General features: G+C 45.0%; 1 protein-coding gene across 3 annotated transcripts in view; it reads right to left on the bottom strand.

The window, feature by feature from the left end:
• The window catches only part of PLCL2 (phospholipase C like 2), a 195898-nt gene that overhangs the window by 33084 nt on the left and 135572 nt on the right, over positions 1–27242 (bottom strand). For 2 of the 3 annotated variants that reach the window (XM_022561786.3, XM_089911181.1), the window contains exon 4: positions 21222–21297. In XM_022561786.3, the coding sequence (XP_022417494.2) occupies positions 21222–21297 (76 nt within the window). Of the gene's footprint in view, positions 1–21221; positions 21298–25746; positions 26555–27242 lie in introns of those variants that run through there. The other variant, XM_022561787.3, reaches the window with a different exon arrangement.

The raw sequence follows: 27242 nt of genomic DNA, 5'->3' as shown, positions 1-27242 counted from the left end.
CAGCGGCCACGGCTCACGGGCCCAGCCGCTCCGCGGCATGTGGGATCCTCCCGGACCGGGGCAAGAACCCATGTCCCCTGCATTGGCAGGTGGACTCTCAACCACTGCGCCACCAGGGAAGCCCTAAATTTATCTTTTATTGTCTTGTTTCTCCTTGAAAATCTAGCAAATGTGTTCACATATCCACAGTCCTCCCTTTCTTGCACAAAGGCAGCATACCATGCACACAGCTCTGTACCGTGGTTTTTCTCCTCAGGTAACTACGTAGTGGAGCTCACTCCCTGCCAGTGTGTCAAGCTCTTCTTCACTCTTTTTCTAACACCTACACAGGCTCCCACATTGTGTGGATGAGCCAGCATTTATTTAACCAGTCCTCACTGATGGACATTGTCTCCAATCTTTTGCTATTACAAATAATGTTGGAGCAGCTGTAATTTTTACAAGACATTTCCGGAATTCTTTCGTACATTTTTACTGTTCAGTTGGGCATCCTGATTTCTAACTCCCTTTCTATGCAACATCGTTTCAGAGCAGCTCTTTACATCGTGACTGACAGTAACTTTATTCCTTAGTGTCTTTAAACAGTGAAGGAGAGTTGACACAAAGGATAAATACAGTAAGCTGCCGATCTAGTCTTCCTTCTTCTCTATTTTTTCCCCTCCTAATAGGAACTATGGCCCTAATTCCTGTCATGCTATTAAGGCTTAAGAACCTCCCTGGTTTCAAAAAAGAACAGTAATTAGTAAAATTCATTACATTGCCTAGGAAACTACTACACTGACCACTCTCCTTTAATTCAGCCTCTCTGTTGCCAACACCCCAACTTGGTCACTAAACCCCCTCCAGCGCACTGCTGTGTGGCCTGGCTCACATGGGGGGGGCTGCATCCCCCATATCTAGTTCTGACTTTCCTGGATGTGCTTGGCTTAACAGATGGGAAAAATAGACAGACAAAAAATAATAACCACGAGTAGGTGGCGATGATGTTCTAAAACCCAGGATTTCTGCTAGAGTAAAACACACACACACAATGTTTCCCTGATCAGGTCTGAGAGACTCCCTGGCGTGTGCCGTGATGACTCAGACCCGCTTCCTAGAACATGGCCAGATGAGGCCCCAATGGTAGGACCCCGATGGGTCTTAAGTTTTAATACTTCAGCACGATCTGGATTTCAGGACATCAATCATTAGTATTCATAATGTTTCTATTTCGGATAGTCGGGAAGCATTATGGTCTTATAAGCATCACTGAGGCTCAGTAGATGGACGTCTAGACTGGAACACGGGAAAGAGAAGAGACACAGGAGAAGAGGTGAAGCAGTAACTCTCTGTGTAACAAGAAGGTATAGAGTTGTATGGCCTCCGAGGGGCGTGGGAAGGGAAATGGTTGTGACATTATCGTGGGACCACACCATATAGCTGCCTGACCAGAAGCGGGCTTTTTGAGACGCTTTCTTATTACAAATCTCAATACTGGCACAAAGATGTGACACAACAGTACTGGCGGCTTTTTCAACCACCCAGATGTATGCTTGGGAGCCTCTCGCCACTGGAGGCAGTTGGCTTAACTCGCCTTGCTGACCATCTGACCACTAAGGTGATGAGACGGTGACCGGAACTGCCCCGCGGGGCTTCACTCCAACCAACAGGTAAGAACCTGCAGGTAACACAAGCACGGAACAGCCGAAGGCGGGAATGCCGAGCTCAAACAAATATCTGTCCTAGATTTTAAGAAAGCAGCTTTCAGAAAGTTCAGAAGAACACAGGGCCAGAGGCTGCCTTGAGAAGGACTGAGGACTCAGGGAAGAAACACAGTCAAGATGATAAAAAATGATACCGATTAGGATGAAATGGAGAAACTTTTTTTTTTTCCTTTGGTCACACCGTGCAGCTTGCAGGATCTTAGTTCCCTGACCAGGGATGGAACCCACAACCTTGGCAGTGAAAGTGCGGAGTTCTAACCACTGGACGGCCAGGGAAGTCCCATGATGAAATGAGGAAGCATTTAAGGAAACAAGTATAGCTGTCTAAAAACCTCATATTCTACATGTCTATGAAAAAGTGAGACAATTCCCCCTTATCCTCCCCCTCTTAAGATATCTATAGCCCAATAAAAGTCCACAGGCAAGTGAAAAGTGTATTATTAATGAAGCTCTTTAAAAATGGGCACAAAGAGGGGCTTCCCTGGTGGCACGGTGGTTGGGAGTCCGTCTGCCGATGCAGGGGACGAGGGTTCGTGCCCTGGTTCGGGAGGATCCCACATGCCGCGGAGCGGCTGGGCCCGTGGGCCATGGCCGCTGGGTCTGCGCGTCCGGGGCCTGTGCTCCACAATGGGAGAGGCCACAACAGTGAGGGGCCTGCGTACCACAAAAAAAAAAAAAAAAAAGGCACAAAAAGGTGATTAGTTGAAAAATGGAAAAGTTACGTTAAAAATATAAAACCCCACATTTAAAAAAGTGGTCAAGACCATCAGTCCCATTATCATTTATTTCACTGTCTGGTTTGCTACATAACACACCTGTTTCTTTAAAAAATTTTCATATTATTAACTTATAGACTAATCTTTGCAAACATTCTGCCAATCCACTTATATGTAGTATATGTTGATTTAATTTTTAAGGAAAAAAAAGGATTCTCACCTTGATCTATACAGCATGATTGTACTTTTCACTGCTCCCCTGTGATATGCAAAGTCCAGGCCAAAGACATGATCAAGGGAAACAAAAGACAACTCACCAGGCACTTTACACCTACTATATAGGAAACTTGGAAAGAGGCTATAGAACTTTCCCAAGGAAATGGTAAAGAAAAACTTGAATATTGGTTTGTCTGAGCCCAGTGGCCTAAGGTTTCCCAACTATCATGCATTATTTCTAAACAGGAATCCCAGCCCTTAATATGAGCTCTTGGTTCCATGTCCTGGCTATTGTGAATAAAGCTGCAATGAACATTTTGGTACATGACTCTTTTTGAATTATGGTTTTCTCAGGGTATATGCCCAGTAGTGGGATTGCTGGGTCATATGGTAGTTCTATTTTTAGTTTTTTAAGGATCCTCCATACTGTTCTCCATAGTGGCTGTATCAATTTACATTCCCACCAACAGTGCAGGAGGGGTCCCTTTTCTCCACATCTTCTCCAACATTTATTGTTTCTAGATTTTTTGATGATGGCCATTCTGACCGGTGTGAGATGATATCTCATTGTAGCTTTGATTTGCATTTCTCTAATGATTAATGATGTTGAGCATTCTTTCATGTGTTTGATGAATGGATAAAGAAGATGTGGCACATATATACAATGGAATATTACTCAGCCATAAAAAGAAATGAAATTGAGTTATTCGTAGTGAGGTGGATGGACCTAGAGTCTGTTATACAGAGTGAAGTAAGTCAGAAAGAGAAAAACAAATACCGTATGCTAACACATATATATGGAATCTAAGAAAAAAAAATGTCATGAAGAACCTAGGGGCAAGACGGGAATAAAGACACCGACCTACTAGAGAACGGACTTGAGGATATGGGGAGGGGGAAGGGTAAGCTGTGACAAAGTGAGAGAGAGGCATGGACGTATATACACTACCAAACCTAAAATAGATAGCTAATGGGAAGCAGCCGCATAGCACAGGGAGATCAGCTCGGTGCTGTGTGACCACCTACAGGGGTGGGATAGGGTGGGAGGGAGACGCAAGAGGGAAGAGATATGGCAACATATGTATATATATAACTGATTCACTTTGTTATAAAGCAGAAACTAACACACCATTGTAAAGCAATTATACTCCAATAAAGATGTTTAAAAAAATATATGAGCTCTTGGGATGGTTGTGTGTATCCAATAATTACACTGCGAGGTAGAACACTGCAGGGGTATCAGACAGGCACTGACCCTGTTCTAAGGGAATACAAGGGGAGAGAGAATGAGATCATGCCATGGAACTGGGTCTGCCCAAATATAACAAAGAAATCTGATTATATGTCAAGATGCGAACTGCATTATTCCCTTGATATTAAATTACCAGGAAATCTATTCTAACATGTCACAGGAGGTCTTCACATCAACGGTGCATATAAAGAACCTGTCTGGGTTAGATGTTAAGTAACATTCTCCCAATTTCCCAAATTATTTTCAGCAAAGAAACATTAGCCCAGTGAAAACATCCTTATCTTATTAAGAAACTTAGAAGCAGCATCTCTTCTCCGCCTGTAAGTCAAACCATCTGTCTGAAGAGCAGAGTTTTAAAGTAGATGGTGAAAATCAGATAACTAAAAACTTTAAGACTAAGTTACCACCTTCCTTCCCCTGGCCCCCACGAAGAAGCTAAGTTGTTTTCATTTTAAAATTTCTTGTTCTTTAGTTACAGTTTGAAGGTGGTGGGGTTAGGAGCCAGAGAAGAGACAGATAGACAGACATGGGCAAGACAGTCATGATTCTACTTTTTTTTTTTTTCTTTAAATGACTGGCCCAGCTCACATATACAAATATCTATTTCTAAATTATTCTATCTCGAACAAGATTATTTTTTAATGCTTTCTAGTTTCACCTTTTTTAAAAAAGGACTCCAATATGAAACAATCGGGAATATTTACTTGAAGAGATAAAACTGAACTATTACCTCAGATTTCTTTAACAAGTGGATTTTTCACAACAGTTCTCTATTTCTGTAATCAGTAGTCAATATTCATAACACTGAGATGCAAAAGGTCTCATCATTTTGGATAATGAAAGTAATTTCTGATGCTTGAAGTAATAACACTAATTGGTCAGCCAATAACATGTATTGATCAAACTCCATGTACAGGGCATTTGACCATCTGCTGTGTTGAGTTCCATTAAGACCCATTACTTACACGTGCTGAACACTGTAAAAAGCTACAGACTTCTAGAAGCATGGGGAGAAAGCCAGGGTAAGGGGACTAGTGCTTATATTATCTGCTCACTGACAACCATTTCAGAAAGAAATCTTTATAACTTTGTTCTGGAATACAATGGCTGAGTGTACAGGCCTTAGAGTGGCAAATAGGGCAACAGCATTACAACGATGTGAGAACACGTACAATTTCTGCTTTTTTTAATCAATGCCAAAATGAACTCTGTAGGTGCAGTAGCAAATTAGGATTTTTGTATGAGGACTCGTACTATGAAAGGGAGATTCTGTAGGAATGCAAGGACTATGTATTACAAAGTGAAGCTTTACAGAATAGATTACAAACAACTGGCAATGTAAAGATTAATCTTAAGAAATAAATAACCAATCAGAAAAGCTGAAATTTCAGAAAACTTGAGGACAACCATTCTGTGTTTTCTCCTTAGTGAGTAGAGAGAAGAGGAGAATAAACACCTCCTCTGAGAGAGCTGACTGCCCTTGTCCCTATTATAAAATTGTAAACAGTTATGCTGAAAATTTACATAACAAGGAAGAAAGGGAGCTCTTATCATTTCCTGCCAGAGTGTGCTCAGTGGAGTGACAAGAATGCTGAACTCTGATTAAAGAAAGGTGATCTGGGGGTGCCTGTCCCCCACAGACGGGGCCCAGGAGCAGCCAGCACGGCTCAGCCGCGGCCTCGGGGTGCAGGCTGGGCCTCAGGACGCCTGCACCTCCTATTACTTTGCTCAGGAATAAGACCTGGTCGCTCGTGGTGACGGACCTCTGGGCAGCTTTGGGAGGTTAGTTCTGCTTCCCGCCTTCTTACTAACTACACTATTGATTCCACAGACAGGCAAGCATCCCTTTGTACTTACACAAAGTAAATATCTGACTTTTGGCATGTCCCTTGCTTACCAGTTACCAATGTGTCTTTTGCCTGCCTCTCTATGTTGCTGATACTTTAGGGTGACAGGCCCTGCACTTTGGGATGGGGACCATCCGTCTACACAGGTGCAGTGCCTAGAAGCTGCCCTCACAGGCAGGCTTGTAATAATGCTGTTAAGTGGAGCCTTTACAGTTCTTAAAAGGATAAGAAGATGCAGGAAAACCACCCAAACCAGCTCCTCCTGAGCTGGTAAAAGGGCAGACACTGCAGTTGCCAGACCATGTCGGTAAGTGAAGCAAGAGATAACAGCTAATTCTGGCCAAAGAAATTAACATCTTCGTTAAGTTTTAGAACACTTCACTTGAAAACCCATACTAGCTAGGTAAACAGTCTTTTGAAAAACATGACGTGATACAATTTCACGGTGCTACATCATTTAACAGTCAAAATATACGGTGGGGGGCTTCCCTGGTGGTGCAGTGGTTGAGAGTCCGCCTGCCGATGCAGGGGACCTGGGTTCATGCCCGGGTCCGGGAGGATCCCACATGCCGCGTAGCGGCTGTGCCCGTGAGCGATGGCCGCTGAGCCTGCGCATCCGGAGCCTGTGCTCCGCAACAGGAGAGGCCACAACAGTGAGAGGTCCGCGTACCGAAAAAAAAAGAAAAAAAAAAAAATATATATATGGTATGTTCAAAAGCATGAAAGTTTGAAGGCTGTGGGCATATTACACAAATTCAATGACATGCTTGGAAACATGAACTAAAACTTGGGGGAAAAGTCTAGAAAGCAGCAAACGACCATATCTCAAGCACAGCCCTGGCTGGGCCTGCTGGGTCTGCTCTTCTGTCAAGCGGATTGTCTCTGCGCCTTGGCTGCTCTGTGCCAAAGACCCTACAATTAGGTTCCTCCGACTCTGTGACCCCAAGTTTGTGTTTCTAGAAAAGAGCTGTGGGTTATTTTTCTTCTGGAATGTTAACCAGAAGAATGTATACCATTCTCTTCTGGAATGCTCAAATTCCTTTCTGGTAATGAACTTGAGAACCAGGGAAATAAACAGTAGGTCATCAAACAGCAGAGGAAGGGCAAATGGAAAGGCCATAGTCAGTGATTCCTGCGAGAGTGTAGTTCATTCTGCTCTAAAGGGAACAGAGGCACAGGCCACACAAACAAAACACAAGGCCAGGCCCTGGGCCCACGGTGGACCTTTCCACTTATAGCCACAGGGTTAAATTTTAAAAATTGGTATGGCCACACAAAAGTATATTATTTGATTTTTATGTAAAGAACAATGTTTTAGAAATTTATTGCTTCTTTCCATGTCATCTCTCAAAATTTAAACAGCTCAGATTTTTTATAGAGGGAGGTGCTTGTTTCACATAATTTTCCAATCATTGTTTCAAAACACTGCAACTTAAGTATTTTAAAGGGTTTGTTTTTGAGGGGCTTAAAGCTTAATGACAAAAGATGGAATGTAGTGCTGACAGATTATCATGTTTTAAAAAAATTAATAAAGAAGTGTAAAGATGATACATAATTACATTAGCTAAGAACATTAGTGCAACTGCATATAATGGAATGTAGTGAAGAGAAATTTCCAGTCCTATCAAGTTTCCCGCCTCCCATCACAGATAAACCTAGATGAAAACCAAACAGCCATAAAAATAAAATAAAAAATTTTAAAATACATGATACATACAATACTAAGATAGGAAGAAGAGGCTTTGCCTTGAAGGGAAGGGGGGGCTCAGTCAGAAACATGACAGCATTTCCTCTTTGATGGAAACAAACAGCATTTATTCATGCCAAACATGAAGCAGATGACCTTTCAAACATCCTGGATGGGATTTTCTATACCAATCTAAATGATCTGAATCGAAAATGTACCATGTAGCACACGGCTCAAAATTTTCAGAAGCAAGTATAATTTTAAAAAATACTCCGTAAGAGACATATTGATCTTAAATTTATATACCTAAAGATTACTTTTTCAACTGCAAATTTACTTAGCTATCCTAAAAAACGCTTTTATCACAAACATACCCAGTGCAAAAATATTTCTATGTGTGTTGAAAATAGAAACCAAAATCATAGGGTAGAATATTTCAAATGGTGGCAAAAGAAATATATATTTATAATTTTAATTTATTTCAGATTTCCCAAGTTAGGGAAATTATTAGCTATTAATTAGCTAATAATTAGTTAGCTATTTCCTGGAAGATGGAATAACACAAGTCTACCTGGGATCTCGCTCAAGAGGTCAATTTGTCAAGTTTTACAAGTACCTCAAAATAATATGGTCTCATGTCCCAACATCAAAGTCCCTTGAGAACAAAATATGGATCATTTTTTCCAACGAACGTATATATAGAACGTGTTAAAATATACAGGTTTTGTAAACTATACGCTCTGCCCCCCAAACCCCAGGGGTCTGAAGTTCGGGTGTGCCTCCAGCACGTGGGCGCTGACGCCATAATCTCCATGGAGACGCAGAAATGCCTCATGACGTTTCAATAATTCGGCATTAGCAAAAGCCGAATTATTTTCAGATGGATTTTGAGCTGTTTAATCCCATTCCATTTATCTATCTGAGGTACAGTAGATAAACCAGGTCTCTTAAATATACCCTTAAAACCCAGAAGGATGCCACGCCCACAGCATTATGCTTCGTGAATGGACTGCGTGAGGGGGGCGTGCCTTCCTCCGCCAGCGCTCCACCTGGGGAATCCGGGTGAGACGGAGGGGCATCCCTCGCGTCCTCTGTGGAATCCAGTGACCATGCCACCCTTCTAAACACGGGCCACGGGACTCACCTGGGCTGGGATCAGACGAGGAACAAACAGCAGACCCTCCTCACTCCACTGTGTCGAGAAACAAAACGGCCTCTTCACCCCAATTATACTCAAAGATGAGCTTTTCACACGGAGGACACGTTTGTCTGGATGGCCCTCGGAAGTCAGTCCTTTCCCCTCTACCAGTTGGGCACGATCACCCAAACACACGAGGCCCTCGGGACGCAACCCTGTCCACCTCTCCCTTTCTTTTTACGCCTCTTATTTTAATTTTTGAACAGATAATATAGTCGCACGGCTCAACATTTAAAAAGTATAGACTGGTATACGGAGAACGACCTTTCCCTCCCCATCACCCTGCCTCCTTGGCCCCTCCCACTGGGCAACCACGGTTACCCCCTCCCTGAGAGAGCGGTGCCCTCAGCATCTCTCAAGGCTCTAGCCTCCTGCCTCACCTTTTAAAACACATGAGCAGGGACTTCCCTGGTGGCACAGAGGTTAAGAATCTGCCTGCCAAGGAAGGGGATAAGGGTTCGAGCCCTGGTCCGGGAAGATCCCACATGCTGCGGAGCAACTAAGCCCGTGAGCCACAACTACTGAGCCTGCGCTCTAGAGCCCACGCTCTGCAATAAGAGAAGCCACCGCAATGAGAAGCCCGTGCACCGCAACGAAGAGTAGCCCCAGCTCGCCGCAAGTAGAGAAAGCCAGCACATAGCAACGAAGACCCAACACAGCCAAAGATAAATAATAAATTAATTTAAAAAAAAAAACACATGAGCAAATAGTACACAGTTTGCCTTGCCTTTTTAAACTATGTATATATACATACACACACACACACATATACATATGTTTTTTTTATCTTTATGTGTATATAAGATCTTCCTTATATAGGTATATATATGTAATCTGTGTGTCTGTGCAGGTGAATATATACACATACATATTTCTTTATTCTTTTTGAAGGGGTAGCATAATGTCCCATCATATGGATCTATCATAACATATTTGACAAGGACCCTCCTATTAAACACTTAGATGTAACATCTAGGCTGTTCTCAGTGTTATAAAGAAAACTCTATACACATGTATTTCCCCAAATATGTGATCAAATCTTTAGAATAAACTCTAAAAAAAAAAGGAATTACTGGGGCTTCCCTGGTGGCGCAGTGGTTGAGAGTCCGCCTGCCGATGCAGGGGACGCGGGTTCGTGCCCCGGTCTGGGAGGATCACACATGCCGCGGGGCGGCTGGGCCCGTGAGCCATGGCAGCTGAGCCTGCGCGTCTGGAGCCTGTGCTCCGCAATGGGAGAGGCCACGGCAGTGAGAGGCCCGCGTATCGCAAACAAACAAACAAACAAACAAATAAGAATTACTGGTTCAAAGTGTACATGATTTGTAATTCCAAAATTCACTGCCATGTGGCCTTCCCTAGGCGTGGACCCAATTTATATCCCCTAACAATGTGACAGTTCCCAGTTTCCCCTATATGCCCACCCATCAGTCATGGTCTGTGTGTGACGGAACTCTGGGGTCTTTGATATAAACGTTTGGATCTGATGCGTGAAAAGTGGCATCTCCTTGAAACACCTCATCCTCCAGGAGATCACAGCGTCCTCCTCCTACCCGTCTGGCTGCACCCTAACCTCCGGGGTCGCCCTCCTGTGTCTCCCCAACGTCCAAACGGTGAAGGCCCAGGGCTCCATCTTCTCTATTCATTGTCACTGCTCAGAAGAGCTCGGTCTCCAAGCTTCAAAGACCTCTTTCGTGCCCATGGCTTCCAAATTCATTGCCTCCAGTCTGGACCCCTCTCTGAACTTTAGACTTGGAAGTCAACCAGGCAGACCAAACTTAACACATCTACATCCAAACCTCTGATCTTCCGTCTCAAACCCTCTCCCCACAGTCCTCTCCATCTTGGTAAAGAGAACCCAACCAAGAATCCTGCAGTCCTGCCCTCTTTCCTCCTGCCCCACGTCCAATCCATGAATAAATCCTGATAGCCGTCACCACCGCCCAGATCCCCCCAGATCAAGCCGTTCAGTGGCCTGGATGGTTGCAAAAGCCTCCTGGGTGGTCCTCCAGCACCTGCTTTCGTCCCCACCCCTTACCCCCTGCTTATCGGATGCAGCCACTCTTCTGCTCAGACCCTCAGGAAGAGCTTCCATCTCTCTGAGAGCAGAGCTGGCGTCCTCGTAACAGCCTGGCCCGTTGTCACCTGGCTCCTGCCCTCCTGGCCCCTTGCTCCCAACGCTGTAGCCAGGTGGCCCGTCTTCCTGAAATAATCTCCTTCCAGATATCTGATAAGCTTGCTCTCTGCCTCCAATCATGCCTGCACAGATGTCACCGGTTCCCTGAGGTCCTGGCTAAGCACTTTATTGAAAAGAGCCGCTGCCCACCCCTGCCCCCGCCCTGTCCCCCTCTCTGCCTCACTGATTCCAAAAAACTCACCACTGTCGGACACAGTGAGTGTTGTATTTACTTGCTTTTTTATTTTCTGTCTCCCATGACTCGACTTCAGCTTTGAGAAGGCCGGAGTTTAGACTCTGCGCTCATAACTGTCCCTCTACCTGTAGCAGGTTTGCATCGTTTATGGGTGAGTCTGGACATCCTTTCATTTTAGAGTCTTTTGAATTTCCCTTGTTGTGAACTGTGTTCATATTCTTTGCAAAGAATACAAACATGAGGGTTGTTGGCCTTTTTCAGACTGATTTTAGGAGTTCCTTGTGTTGTTAGGGATATTAGCCTTTCCTAATACGTATTGCTAACATATTTTTCTTAGTTTCTCGTTGTTGTTGCAGCTTTGCTTCTGATCCTTTTTGGCACACAGAATTCTTTGTATGCAGTCTAATCCATCAAAGGGCTGTGTGTGTGTGTGTGTGTGTGTGTGTGTGTGTGTGTGTGTTTGAATGTTTTGCTGCAGCTTCTGGGTCTGTGCTATCTCCCGTCTGTGCCGCGGCCACTGCTGGCCCGCGCCTGGCTGTCCCTGCGGGGGGCTCCTCTCCTGCCTGGAATTCCCGCCCCACCAGCCTTACTCCCAAACCACTTTCCTGACTCAACTGCAGCTCCAAAACTCTGGTTCCGTGCTGACCCGATGGGTCAGTCACGGGCTGTGCTGTCCTCTCACCGGAGGACCAAGTCCCCTGTGCAGTGAGGATTCTGCTTGCGCCTCTCCTGCGCTCGGCCTGGAGCCCTGGGGCGGGGAAGTGAGGTCCCCAGCCTCCCTCAGAGTGAGAGTAGGACCCTGATAAACGTCTGTGAAGAAACAAATGGACGAATAACCGTAGCATTCCACGTTCAATTCAATTCAACAAATATTTACTGAGTGCCAGCTTTGGCAAGGCGCTGCTCTTGGCGTCGGTGGGAGACGATATGAATAACAAAGCTCCCTGCTCTCAAGGAGTATACATTCTAGTTGGAAGGAGACACACAATAACCAAGGGACATAAGCAAATGATACTGTGGTTGGAAGGTAATGACTGCTATAGGAAAAAAAAAAAAAAGTAGAGCAGGGCAGGGGCCCAGATGTGCCGGCTTGTTCTTAAGGTTTGAGGTTGAAGTAAAACATCCAGGTCTGAATTATTAATACAAACTCGCAATCATATCCTGGGATTGCCTAGATTTCCTCCCAACGCTTTCTTCGTTAAAGAACACATCCATAGCACAGGGAAATCTACTCAATGTTCTGTGGTGACCTAAACGGGAAGGAAATCCAAAAAAGAGGGGATGTATGTATACGTATAGCTGTTTCACTTTGCTGCACAGTAGAAAGTAATACAACATCGTAAAGCAACTATACTCCAATAAAAATTAATTTAAAAAAAAACCAAGAACTCATCCATTCAAATAACTCCTCCATTTGGATGATACTAATTCTATCTGTAGACGCCACTCCACCCCAAGCTTTGCTACAGTTGCTTCAACAACGTGCTAGCTATTTCCATTTGACCCTCTGCTATGGTCTGTTTGGTGTCCCCCTGCCCGACCCCAATCCATATGTTGCAACCCTCATGCCCAAAGGGATGGTGTTAGGAGGTGCGGCCTTTGGGAAGTGCTTAGGTCAGGAGTATGGAGCCGTCATGAACGGGATTAGTGCTCTTTTAAAGCTCTACCCCTTCCACCATGTGAGGACCCTGCAAGGAAGTGCCAGCCCCGAACCAGGAAAGGGGCCCTCACCTCGCGATCCTGGACGTCCCAGCCTCCCTAGCTGTGAGAGGTAAGTCTCTGTAGTTTTAAGCCCTCTGGTCTGTGATACTTTGTTCTAGCAGCCCGACTGGACCAGGACAGCCACCCTACATGATCCCAGGCCCAGCACGCCTGAACCAGACCTTCACAATCACCTTCCCCCTACCCCAGTAGCTCAGGCCCCCACATTCCAGTGCTGTGTGGACTATTGGAACACGGAGGACACAGGAGAGAGATGGGTCAGTCAGTGAGTCCCCAGGCCTGTCCCAAACTATTTCATGACCCCACGGCCTATGGCAGATTCCAGAAGTGTTCAAGACGTTGGCAGACAGAGCTTGAAAGAAGGGCTTTATAACCAGATACATTTGGTTTGGGAAATGCTGAGTTGAACTAGGGAACATTTAGCATGTTGATGTGTCCTAAGAATCTCCAAAGGGGAATACGTTGTGTTATGAAGATTTGGTGATGAAACCCTTTGCCCCAGGAGCATATGACTAGCGTTCCTCAAATCAGGCTTTGGGCAATGTTGGCCTTAGAAGTCAACGCCAAACACTTTATCCTTGAATTAAAAGGCTCCCGCCATAGAACCCAATCTCTACTTCCAACCCTAATTTCTGCTGCTTCCCAAAGCAAACATTTCCCTTCGGACAGGACAACATACGTCATGGGCATGGAAAGCACATCTGGACGATGAAGCCTCTCCCCTCTGGCCCACCAGAAAAGCCCTGTCCCTCCGCTCTCCTCACACGGACCGTACATGCCTCTCTCAAGCCCCTAGTTCAAGCCCTACCCGCTCCCTGCCAGCAAAACCCCTGGCCTGCTCCCTCTCTCAGATTCCACTTATACCCGTTGCCTAATCTACTGGCTTGGTTGTGTTTTATAACTTTAAATGGTAGCAGAGACCGTGCGTTAGTTTTTGCACCTCTAATAAATACTTAGTACACACTAAACACATTCCACAGATGCGCGACTGCATTTTTCCTTTACTGTGTTAACACGCGTAATGACGTATTTTTGACAAGGCACTGACCTATAATGAAAGAATACAGGTTAATTAAAATTGTTTCAAATTCCTTATTCTTAGAAGATTTACCTCTAAATATTGTTAAAACATTCTTAGAATGCATTTGTTCACTTTACCCACTACAGTCCCTTATTTATGTTATATCATATATCATATATCATATATCATATCATGTCATATGATTTGTATACCACAGAATTTGAAAGACAGAAAAAGCCTTAGAGACCATCTAGGCTATTTACTTCATGTTAAATCCAAGAATACCTAATCAGATATGTGTGTGTGTGTGTGTGTGTGTGTGTGTGTGTGTGTGTGTATAAAACCTTCTGGTATTTGAGAAAGGTGATTTAATTTACTGTGGACTTTACTTGACTTGTGGTTTTTCTCAAATTTAATAAACAAGTATAATGAAATAATAACAAAAATGATTTTTATGGGAGCACCAGAGTTGAAGGAAGCCTGACCCCTCCCCAGAAGATAATCTGCTGAGCTGCTGAGAGTTGCCATTTATTTATTTGTTTGTTTGTTTGTTTTTGGCTGCATTGGGTCTTCATTGCTGTGAACGGGCTTCCTCTATTTGCGGCAAGCAGGGGCTACTCTTCATTGCAGTGCACGGGCTTCTCATCACAGTGGCTTCTCTTGCTGCAGAGCACGGGGTCTAGGCACACGGGCTGCAGTAGTTGTGGCATGTGGGCTCAGGAGTTGTGGCTCACGGGCTCTAGAGTACAGGCTCAGTAGTTGTGGCACACGGGCTTAGTTGCTCCACGGCATGTGGGATCTTCCCGGACCAGGGCTTGAACCTGTGTCCCCTGCTTTGGCAGGCCGACTCCCAACCACTGTGCCACCAGGAAGCCTGCGAGTTGCCATTAAGATGAAAAGTGATGCGTTCAGAGACTCTGGGTTTACAGGGAAGGAGGAGGCAGAGGAAGAAGTGACAAGAAAGCACAGCTTTGGGATCTGCGCACAGGACAGATATCCAGGGAGGTCACACATCCGCCCATCTGCCTCCCCTTCACTCCTGGCACTGGGAAATGTCACCAGTGAAAGCCGTGCTGGGAAGAAGGAATCGCTCTCATCAATCCGGCAGGCAGGCACGGAGCAGTCACCCTTTGCAGGGCAGGGAGGGGTGGGGAGAGGCTCAGAGGTGAGCATGAACCCAGGAGGGGCCTCTCTGCTCCACCCTCTAAAGAGAGCTTCTCGTTCAAATGCAAATTCCTGGGCCCCAACCTCCAGGATTCAATAGTGGGGGGCGAAGCAAAGAAACTGCACTTTACACAAGTGTCCCTAGGAGGCTCTGACCACACTTGTAGGAAATCCTGCTGCGATGACAGCTATGTGGTCGTCTGAAGGCAGGATGGGGTAATGGGCACCTGAGACGGTGGGGTGTGGTGAGACAGCTGGTTCCTACAGACTGCCTGCTTGTTTAGCCTTCCTGCCTGAGTTGGCCTAGTTGTCACTTTTGTGATCATCCCTCTACCCTCCCTTACCATCAGCAAAGGTTCCTTTTGAGGGAATTAAGAAGGATGGGGCGGGGGGCAGGCTGGCCCACCGACAATGACCTTGCTACTTCTTGGCTTCTGTGGCTTCACTGTTAGTTAATTAAAGTGCCCGGGAGAGCATCTGGTGATTCTTAGAAGAGGAAAGAGGCCGAGGGTCCCAAAGGAGTTAAGGGTTCACGTGTCTCACCTTCAGAGAGGTCACTCTTCACCTTCAAAGTGAGGCATTAACTCTCCCCCTTGAAACGCACGCTGACACGCTGACAGACATCCGTGCCATCGCGTGGGACTGCTTATTTGATCTTCTCTTTTCAGGTGACTGTAATCAGGCCGTTCCAAAATTGCTCCTTAGGCAACTGATCTGAGGTCACTGTATTCTCGAACCCGTGGGGCTATCGGGGACGCATACAACTCACTGTCACTTACAAGGAGGAAAATGAGCCAGAGAGAAGTCGAGTGACTAATGTAATACCACACAGCAAGACATGGTACAGGGGGCCCAGGAGCCTGTGCTGGATCCCCAGGGAAGAACCCCTTACTTCTGTAAATTGGGGCTGAGAAACAGCCTGACATAAGCGAAGACAAAAGTTATAGGCTCCCAGGCTTCCTTTTGCAAACACTGTTAACGGAACACTGTGAAGTGTTTTCAGAATGACTCGTACAGATGATTTTACGTTTGCTGTGTTGAGCCAGACAATGATGTGAGCAAAGCAAGTGATGGATGGTGACAGGTTACTTATCCGGAAACCTTCCCTGCTAAGAACACACTGCAATCCCAGGAGTTTGCAGAACAACAGAGGCCTCTGAGCAATGTCATGTAGGTCTGCCTGGCATCCTGCTTGTTCTCCTCACACGGACGCGTCAGGCTCTCTCTGCTTTGAGGTAAGATAAATCTATCAAGCTTGGTCCCAGGGGAAAGGCCGGCAGACCAGAAGCAGCAAATCAGAAAGAGAACAAAAGAGTCATGTACAAACAGGCGGTGGGAAATGCAGCACGAACTGTAGGAGCAGTAGGGAGTGAAAGCCGAAGGAGAGGAGATGGAACTAAACTATGACCCCTGGGATGGGATCTGAACAGGAAGCCCCAGTGCACAGCGTAAGGGCCCTGAAAACGTAAGGCTCCTGGGGGCATCGCTGCATTAACCACAGCAAATAACCACCCTGGGTCATCGCAAGTTCAAATTACTTTTGGCAGCCCAATTTAAGAAAGCAGAGATGTGTAGAATCCATTACAGAAAAATTTCCAGTAAGCAGATTAAAATGAAGGGCAATTAAAGCTTTTGTTATTTTGAAAGCTGCCTTCCATCCCACTTTACTCAGTAATGATGCACCCCTGCCATGCATGGGAGCCCCTCAGAGCTTTCAGAATAGAAGCTTCTACTTTTATTTGGAAAGAGCAGGGACCCGACTCTCCTGCCAGAAGAGGAGCCAGGCTCTCACCCACTGGGTGCAGACACCACCTCTGCACCTGGCCTGCCCAGAAAGCCAGGGTGGCAGGAGTCCCGGGCGGTAAGCACCTGCCTCACCCACCTGGCCCCAAGCCTGGTGGGCGTGGCCACGCCTCCTCCAGGACCACGCAAGTCAAGGATTCCTGTCGCAGCTTCCACCGCTCCATCCCTTCCTTCCTCTTTCTTAAACTTAGTAAATTAAATTAAGTTTAAATTTAGCAGTGATTTAATGTTTGGCAGAAGGATGCATACACCTAGTTTAAAGATAAAGAGTTGTCACCAATCCCCCCTCTCCAGAAGCGGTTAACATTCAACCCCTTTAGCTGAGTTTGTTTCCTTTTTGAGTATCTATGCCCCTATTGCTAAGTAACAGGCATATACTGTTTAGATTTTTTGCCCCAGGCATTACTTGTTAAACTGCCCAGATGAAGGATGAGAATTTGGCTATTTTCAAGCTCCCCACCGTCAGGACTCTCGGCCGTCTGGGACCTAGCTGCTCCTGAATCCAGCTTTCGGACAGCTCTCCCCTTTTATTCCCACCTCTACCCCGACCCCCAGAGGCATCTCCTGCCACCGGGTCCCAGCCTGCTGGGGTCTCCACGAAGTCAGACTGTGCCCCCATCCCCACCAGCTTCAGGCTCAGCCTTCTTGAGTCAGCTAAGTCAACTTTCCTTTTCCTGTTTCCAAAATTTTGTTGCTCCCATTTTCTTTGTCCTTGTAAGTTTTTTATTAAAAAAAAAACAAACCCTGCTGTCATTTTAATGAGGCTCAGAAAGGAGTGGACCTTCAATGCATGTGTTAATGCACCACCTTGGACAGGAAGTAAGCTATTGGCAGGAAATAAGTCATTGACTTCTTTTTTTCTTCCCAGAGAACAAATGCTTTTCCATTTAAATTCACCTGATGAAAACATCCAATGCACCGAAGCAAAGCAGTCTGGACTACCTCCTAGATCATCTTCCTATTCTTTACGGAACAGATCGATTCAGTGACTAACTAAAATTCAAACACAGGCTTCTGTTTTGGGGCCACTGAAGGAGAGAAAGAGCTAGACATCAGAAAGTGGAAAAGATGTTTCCCCTGAAAGAATCCGGCTAATCTTTTATCAGCTTTTGTAAACTTTTGAAAAAGAACTTGTATGAACTTTTACAATGCTTCTCCCTCTGGAGATTCCGGCCCTGCCCCCGCCCCCGTGTGTGTTCCTTTCCATCACCCACTTGGATACTTCCTGGGAGAACAAGCATTTTTTAGACCCAGTAGGACGTGTGCTCGTTACTTCACACAGACCCGTTCCCGCACGGCCGTACCATCCACCACTTCTCTGTCTTTCTCACTCGCACGGCAGCCTGGATCCACTCATCCCACATCCCTCCCCGCGATCCCAACATTCAGTCCGTCCCTGTCGCTGGCACCACTGGCCTCTGGCTCTGAGCAAATGCTCCACATCCTGCCCTTCCTGTCCCCCCTTCTACCACACCCAAGAGCCGGCGCCACCCCCCCTTCTCAGTGGAAAACACTCCTCCACCCCAGGATGCGTCCACACGCCACGGCTCTCCCTTTCCAAAGGTCAAGTGTTTCACAGCCACGCTTGATTCCTGCCCCCCTCACTTCCTGCATCCTTTATCCTGGGCTCATCTTTTAGCATCTTTCTCTTCGCCTCTTCACTGGATCTTCCATATTCCTAGGAACGTGGTTTTCTTATTAAGATTTCCCTTTAACCCACCAAACTTCTGTGCTGGCATATTCTCGTCTTAAAAGAGTGGGCTACACAGCCTGCCCCAACTGCCCCTCACCTGGCTGTTCTCACCTCCCTTCCTTGGTCCCTTTGGGTCCCTGTCTGCTGCGCGAGCAGCTTCCTGGCCCACCTTGGCTGTGGGTCTTCACTTACCGGCGTTCCTCACCGGCCTCAGTCTCTCCTCCCAATAACGGCCTCAGCAGACTCATTTCTAGCTCCAAAAAAATCAGTTACACAGCGGGGAGTCTGAACCTGTCCCAACTAGGCGCACTTTTCAACACGGGACTGGAGGCGGGTGGCGTGTAACTCCTTATTTTCAGTTATTTACGTGAAGGTTTATCTAATTAGAATATAGGTTTGTGTTTAAAAGTGTGGAATACTTCTAAAATAATCCTCTCTTCCAGCACTTTGGTGACCTATACCTTCACTTTGTCATTGCAAGATTAAAGATCTGCAAGCAGAACAATTACTCACCAAAAGTAAGATCTTACGCAAATGCTATTGAGCCCAACACAAATGAGCAACTCTTCAGATGACTAAGAACGATATGCCTTACGATAACTGTAAACATAAGAAACAAAGATCAAGAGACTCTAAAATAAGCACTTGGGACAACAGAAGGGCTGTGTAGGCGGTCGGCAGTAATTATGAAACCGGGAGATGATCGTTATGTGCTTCTGAAGGGCTTTCAACCCGAAGCAACTCAGACCATTACACAGCGGTTGTCCCCACTCCTACCTCCCCAAGCAAAGCCCTTAACAGACAAGACTCTTCAGCTTTTCAAATACAAGCAAATATATCCCTTACTGAAATCGAACAGAAAAACAACATGAAGCTGCATGATGCTAGACGTTATCAAATTTCATAAGCCAAGGAAGTTGCAAAGAATTGCCAATAACTCAAATTGTTAAATGAATAGCCAGTTCTTTTTTTCCGATAAATTGTGGTTTCAGATTCTAACGGTCCACAATTCTCATAGCAATACATGCATTTAATAGAATCGAATACTTCATAAAAGTCAAATCACATTTAGCCAGTTAGTATCTGAGCGACTCTGCTGTGCAGATGTTAGAACAGATGTCACGGGTAAAACAGAGAGTCACTCAGCATGCAAGCCTGGTGCACAGGAGGTCACTGTCCCGTTTGGAAGATGGGACACGTTAATAAAAGACACAGTGACCGAGGAGGCTTGATCGGCTGAACCAGATACACGTCTGAAGGGCTGAATGGAATGGGTCCGAACACACATCCCAGAATCAGGAAAACCCCTGGGAGACTAATGAGATGAGAAGAAGACAAGGAAAGACTGGCAGAGTGGAGGGAGACAGAGGTCCTACCTTGTGGAAATCTAAGTGGAAACACACAGGGGATGGCAGAGGAGGCGGGGCAGCCCAAAGCCCGGCTGCACGAACAACCTCACATCTTCCTCACTGTTCCCGACAACCTCCAGCGGGTCCTGCCCACAACAGTCCTCTGCACACAGCTATTATGATGGTCACCTGAAAGCTCAGCTTCTCTCCCCTTCCACTAAAAAACCAGGGGTTCCCCACTGCCTCACAAGCCGAGTTCAGGCTCCTGAGTCACACACAGTAAGTACTCAATGCGTCTGACTGTGCGTGGTTACTTCCATACGTCCTGTTTGATTTGAAGGTTCTAGAAGACAAAAACCAATCTTGCTTATTTTTTAAAAATATTTTGGTATGTAACAGCTCTTACAAGTATCTTAGGCATAGTACAAGTTCAAAACATATTTATTAAATAAATGAACAGATGACTTAATTAATACTTTTTAATATAACATTGGCAAAGTGGGTGGGCCAGTTGGCAATGACTTTGCATAGGAAGTTAGAAGTTTAGATTTGGTCAGCTACTCAATGATTTTGTATAGGGTAGTGACATGATAAAAAGTGGTATTTGACGTAACTTGCTTTAATTGTGGTCGTAAGTGTCCCAGAAAGGGCTAGAAGTAGAAAGATTACTTTGCTAATAATATTTTGCTAACAAGATGAGGATTTTTGTCTCTTGATTAGTCACTAACGTGCATATTCTTCCATAAACACCAAAAGAGAAATTGTCGCATGTATCTTTGCCTTTCATCTATTTTAAACGAGTTCATTTCTGAGATAAGAGATGACTTTTTTTTACGGCTAGGTAACAGTTATGGCCTCTTGATTTGAAAGAACAGAAACCAAAAACCCTACAAATTAAGGACAGATACTCTTATTTATGAATTACAAATATTCTCCACATTAGAACCTTCCAAATTGACACTCAAAATTTGAAAATTGAAAGAATTGCATTTTGCCTATTCTTATTACAATGCAGAACACTTGACTTTTTGGTTTTATCACAGCTAAAAATTACTGAGACGGTTGTTTATGTAAGTTGAATTTTGTAATCTAGTATAGCATTTGGTTGTGAAATGAATGAATTCCTCAGCATGTGGAAATGCCAGTGCATTAACAATTTCAAGAGGCTGTAACTGGTGCCCACGGAGGTGGAAGAGATTTAGCGCAGAGGGTCTCAATCTGGGCTGTGGCTTAGAAATGCTTGGGAACCTTTAACAGCTATGAACGCTTAAGCCACACCCCAGACCATGTCAATATATTGTAAAAGCTCCCCCCAGGTGAGTCTATTATCCAGGCTTGAGAACCAGTGAATTAGTATTTTCTTTAGCCATGAATAAATACTTTTTATATCTGGTTTTCTTGATATAGTATCAAAAAGGTGAAATAGCTCAGGGGCAAACTACTAACTTTATTTTAAAGAAAAGAAACAAATTCTCACTCACCTGCTTTCTGACAGTGTACAATCTTTTCATACACAGCGTCTGCATTTTCAATCAACGCCTTGAGGGACTGGATCATCTGCAGAGGAAACATCCAGACAGGAGGTCACACAGACAGCTGGACACAGGAGGGTCCGCTCTCAGGCGCGAGGCTCTTCCCCCAACGCGGCTGATGGGATGCGGCGACTCGTCCCTCCATCTGACGTCCCACTACTCAAGTTCATGTGTGTACATGTTAAATGATACAGTCACACCTCCCCACACAAGGGCTTAGACCAGACTGTGATGAGTATATTCCTCGGGTGGTTAGGCTTGCACAACACTGGATTTGAACCTCAAGCCAGTACCTGAGCTCGTTTCAGTGTGAAAAGCTACAAATAAATATGTGTGCACATCCAATCTGTCCTTCATTTTAACAAAACCTCCTGCGTCACCTTATGGAAAGCTCCAGCACCTACATGCCTTTCTCACCTCAGCCAAGATGCCTCCATCTGAATCAGTTTAAAGCTTAGGTTGAGGATCAAAAAACAGCATTTCTTTGATGCATCACTAATGCTATCTCTCAAACAAGTAGTTTTAACGTGTCTATCAGTGATTTAAAAAATTCAGTGTTGAGTTCTTGTTCTAAATTGCATGTGCTTATTTTAGGAGCCGCGCCTGAATTAAGAAAAAGGAACAGGGTACAGCTGACCGATTATTTTACTCACCAAAATGCTGGGGAAAGATCTGTCTGAAGTAAACTTTTTGGCTCTAAAATCACTATGAAAATGGGATGGCCAGATTCAGTTCTCATGGCTCAAACGGGGACAATTATGATCCTTGCCATAACTGCAGACTCTAGCTTTTTGTTTTCGTTTTTAATTTTTATTTTATATCAGAGTATAGCTGATTTACAATGTTGTGTTATTTTCAGGTGAACAGCTAAGTGATTCAGTTATACATATACATGTATCTATTCTTTTTCAGATTCTTTTCCCATATAGGTTATTACAGAATAGTAAGTAGAGATCCCTGTGCTCTACAGTAGGCCCCTGTTGATTATAAGCTTTTTGTATTTAAATATTTCACACGATAATATTACTCATCTCTTTTACAGGGCCATTCTATTTTGTATAACAAATACCAATCCATCATTGTTTTTTGCCTTAATAATTATTTTATAGAAACTAAATATACATAGGTTGGATTAGTTATATAACTCGAAGAACACCATATTTTATTAGTTATACTTATTTAAACTAAAGCATAATCAACACGCCTCTTAAGAAGTACACCAGATTCTTAAAGTGAGTCACACAGCATTTATCAACTTCCACTGTTCTAAGAAAATTACTGTAAACACTGTGAGGTTTGAAGGCCAAAGCAGGTGTTCATTTATGCCTTCATTCATTATTCATGGGAGGTGTCCTGTGGGCAGCCGCTGAGCAGAAATGGGGGGGCAGGGTGACCTACAGGACACAGCCCCTGTCTTCAGGAAGTGCACAGCCCAGGGGCACGGCTCCCACTTAGGAGTTCGGTATTTTCACATTCGTTCTTCAAGATCTGAGTCATTCCTGCAAATTTAAATATTCCACTTTACAGCTTGACATATTGAACAGGCAGTGATAAAAATGAATCGTTCAGAACTCAATTACACTGACAGAAAGTCATTTGTACCATTACATAATTTGCATACTGAAAAGGTTCATACCATCATCAGTAACCTTCTTCAGCTCTGAGCCGAGCCAACGAGAGGCATCACAAAGCAAGGACTTCCCCCAGCAGGGATGGCGGTTGTCACAGCTCAGTATCAAAGAACTGGCCAACCGTGCCGCCACCATTCAGACAGGGGGAAAAAGCAACAAAATGAACCTAGTCATGAGACAAGTGGGCAGGACAGGAGCAGTAACAGAAGGAAAGCAAGAGAACAAAACAGCAGTATTAAGGCCAGACTCACGCATCCCAACAGCCTACGGGCGAAGGTGGTCAAAACAGATCCACATCCGGGCTGGGGTAGGCGCAGAACGAGCACGGATTTACATGGGTTCCTCAGCTTTGTCATCTAGGACAAGGTATTAAACATCATGGAGCCATAATTTCCTACCTGTAGACTGAGCTGAATAAAAGACATTATGAGGGCTTATAACATTGTGGGGATTAGAGGAGAGGATGCTTGCGGCTGGAACTTGCCAATGGTGAAGTCGCAGTGGACTCCGCGCTCACCCGGGGGCCCAGCAGAGCTCCTCCTGGAAGCCCCCAATTAGCTGAGTGAGTGTGCCTTCCTGTCCTGTTCTCATTGGCAATGTTTTACACACCCATTACTAGTTTTGTTGACAAGCCTGGTGTGAAGAAGCTCAGAGGAACAACAAATCACACTATTACTCAAGAAGCACCTTCCAGTTTAAAGTATTGCCAAAGGTTAAAGAGTGCTGCACCTTTTAACTGTAAAAGACACGAAAGGCTTCAGAAACGCACGTGCACCTCCAGGGGCTAGAGAAGGACGCTGCCCTGCCCCTGTGCTCTGTGATGCCGGAGGACTGATCCTTTACTCTGGGGACAGTCATGCGCTGAGGCTGCATGTGTGGGACCCTGAGGTCGGTGCTGAGAACGCATGAAGAGCAGAATGACCCGGGGCCACGAGCAAACAGTAATCACATAAAACGTGGCAGTGCCACCGCTGCCCACGTGCTCCTGGGCGTGACAGTGAGATGCTCCTAAGCCAGGGCAGGGTAGCGGGACAGTTCAATACTAAGTCCTTCTCCCGGTAATGGGGGTGAATGTGTCCCCCGACTTATGTGCAGTATATAAATTATGAAGGTGGCTAACACCCCAGGTGAAGGATGCAAACACAGTGAAAAGCCAGCCCCCCGGGTATGGAAGTGACCAGCGGCAGGTCCCTGCAGAGCGTATCAGAGGGGATTCCAGAGGCAGTCAGCCCAGGAGAGGCGGGTACCTGCTAACCAATCAGCAACTTTCAGACACAGGAAGAAAGAAAACCCACCCAGACCTCAGCAGAGATGATTCACTTCCCCACACCTGTCATGGAATGAGCGCATCATTCCCTCTGGGAGGAGGAACTGCCAGTTTATATCTTTTTATAGTTGCAGGGTACATATTTATAATTAAGTTTATATTCTTGCCCACAGATTGAGTCCATTAACCCTCCACTCCTGCAATATTCGTGTGAGTTCTCCTCGAGTAAAGGGCCTGTCTAGGTGTTGTTCAGGGGACTCTCTGGCCTGTGGGCTCCTGTAAGCGCACTCGGTTAAAGGTCCAGTGGGCCGAGAGGGCAGGACCAGGCCAGGCCGGGCCTCCCTGCCTGCCTACCCGGCTGGCTGAGGTCTTGTTCTCGCACAGCTGACAACTATGACTGAATGCACTGCGGACACAGCAGGGAGACCGTGGAGGCACCATCAGATCTAGGGGTGCTGCCACTTGGTCTGGGTCTGCCACTCTGTAACGAGGTGCAATTATAAACAGTACAAGTGTTGGCTGAATGAGTCAAAATGGAAGTATTTCAACGCCTCCTTGGCATCGGGTATGTACTTGGCGTCCTCCATTTCCTCTAATGCTCACCAAAGTCCACGGGAGGTGGGTGTTGGTGGTGCTGCTTTCACAGATGTGAACACTGATGACCCCAGAGCAAAGCCACTTTCCCAAGGTCACCTGCTGTGATGAGCAAAGGGCTATAACTAGTGAACAGGGGGACGGGGATTCCGTTTGACTCAAAGCCTCTGCTGTTTCCACGATACCAGGAAGGTCTTGACCACGGGCAGCAGCTGAACAGGAGGAAAGTGCATTCCAACCAGGAGGATGGACAGAAGCATCAGGGAACGTCCTGGCTCCCGACAGGTGTTACACACAATATGTAGCGTCATCTCAGCTACTGACACGGGCCCAGAAGTGTGTTTTTATAAAGTCATATTTCTATAAAGCACTTTGGGAAAACATTTTTTCCAATGACAACATTTAACAGTTTACTTGGCTCCACTGACCAATTCATTATTAAAGAACAGAAATCATTTATATTTCATGTGAAACCACTAGAATAAGCATCTCAGACTAGACAAAAGCAAATACGTGGGGAGTGACATCAAGAGAAGAGTCAAAGGGAAAAACTGCTTTAAGTTATCTTGTTTTCTCTGTATACATTACGTTAATACGTGACTATAACGCAAGGCCCGGTAGAGTGACTGGTTTTATGGGCATGATCTGCGTTAATGCACATTTCATCGATTCACTTTAAACGCACTGGTGCGAGTCTCTCCCGCCGCCGGCCCGGGTAACTTACCACCTGGACCCTCATATTGTTTACAGAGTACAAGATGCTTTCAAATAGCTGTTGTTAACGGATTTCACATGAGCGTCCAGTTAACAGTACCTCCTAAATTTCTGGAACAAATGCATGAGGATAATCTATAGATTTAACATAGCCCAGAAACCCATTTCATAAATTCGATCAACTCTAAGATAAGGTTTTTTGTTTGTTTTTTAAAAAATAATTTTATTTATTTATTTTTGGCTGCGTTGGGTCTTCGTTGCTGCAGGTGGGCTTTCTCTAGTTGCGGCGAGCAGGGGCTGCTCTTCGTTGCGGTGTGCGGGCTTCTCATTGCGGTGGTTTCTCTTGTTGCGGAGCACGGGCTCTAGAGCGCAGGCTCAGTAGTTGTGGCGCATGGGCTTAGATGCTCCTTGGCATGTGGGATCTTCCTGGGCCAGGGCTCGAACCCGTGAACCCTTCCTTGGCAGGCGGATTCTTAACCACCGTGCCACCAGGGAAGCCCCTAAGATAAGGTTTTAATATAGGTCTCAAGAAGATGGAAAGTAGGAAGTTTCAACTAAAGGCAAAGTAAAAATTAAAATTCATATTTTATTAAGCTGGAAGGAAACCAGAAATGCCTTCTGTAAGAATGCCCTGTTTTGAAAGTAATTCCCCATGTTAGTATAAGGCAAACGTCTCTGTTTATAGGCGTGATTATGAGAACTATTACTATATTAATATATTTTATATTACTAGATTTCTGTAGACTGTTTCTTTATTTTCTGTCTTGCAACCTGTGCTACACAGCCCTACAAAGTGCGTCTGTTCACCAACGCTGAGAACGTAGAGAAAATAAAAACGAAATTCCCTCTGGAATCTGTCAGCTTTGGTGCTTTTTTTCTGTGTTCTTGAAAGTAACGTCCTCAATTAACAATGCTACTTTTGTCTTTAACACTTTACAATAATTATTACTGTATGGGTGAAGAATTTTTGAACCAAATGCGGGAACTCTGGGATCGGAGCCTTCTAAATTGAAATGCAGAGGTAACGTTTCCTTTCGCGAAAGCTTCCAAGTACAGCAAAATGTCACAGAGTTGAACTAATGGAAGAGAAACCATTTATAAAGTTATTGTTGGGAATTACAACATAGCTTTTTAATACTTGAAAATAATATAAAAATCACACATTTGAACTGGGGCATAAAAGTTGCACAGCGGTGGCGGTCTTTAGGCAGCTGCAGGCTGCAGTTAAAGCCCCTCCACCTCACACAGGCCGCCGTGCGGGCACCCCACCGGGGCTGAGGTGTTCCAGGTCAGCGTCCCTTCCAGCAAGGTCACTAGGAAAACACTCTATAAACAAAAAACCGCTTCCAGAGTAATCTGTCCTAGTTTCCTCATGAAACCTGACTTCTACATTTTTCACCATGCAAATTATAGAAAATTACAGAAAAACAACCTATAAAATAGAAAAATGAGAGAAATAACTCTGCCAGGCAAATATCAAATGATATCACTTATATGTGGAATCTAAAAAATAAATGATACAAATGAACTTATATACACAACAGAAATAGACCCAAAGACAGAAAACAAACTTATGGTTACCAAAGGGGAAAGGGCAGAGGGATAAATTAGGAGTTTGGGGTTAATATACATACACTACTATGTATAAAATAGATAAACAAGAACCTACTGTACAGCACAGGGAACTACACTCAATATCTTATAATAATTTATAATGGAAGAGAATATGAAAAAGAATATATATACAGCATATATACGTATAAC

This window comes from Delphinapterus leucas, chromosome 4 (genome assembly GCF_059928025.1).
Source record: "Delphinapterus leucas isolate spDelLeu-1000000601 "Yukka" chromosome 4, BTC_Dleu_Yukka2, whole genome shotgun sequence".
Lineage (NCBI taxonomy): Eukaryota > Metazoa > Chordata > Mammalia > Artiodactyla > Monodontidae > Delphinapterus > Delphinapterus leucas.
This window is presented reverse-complemented; position numbering and strand designations above follow the sequence as displayed.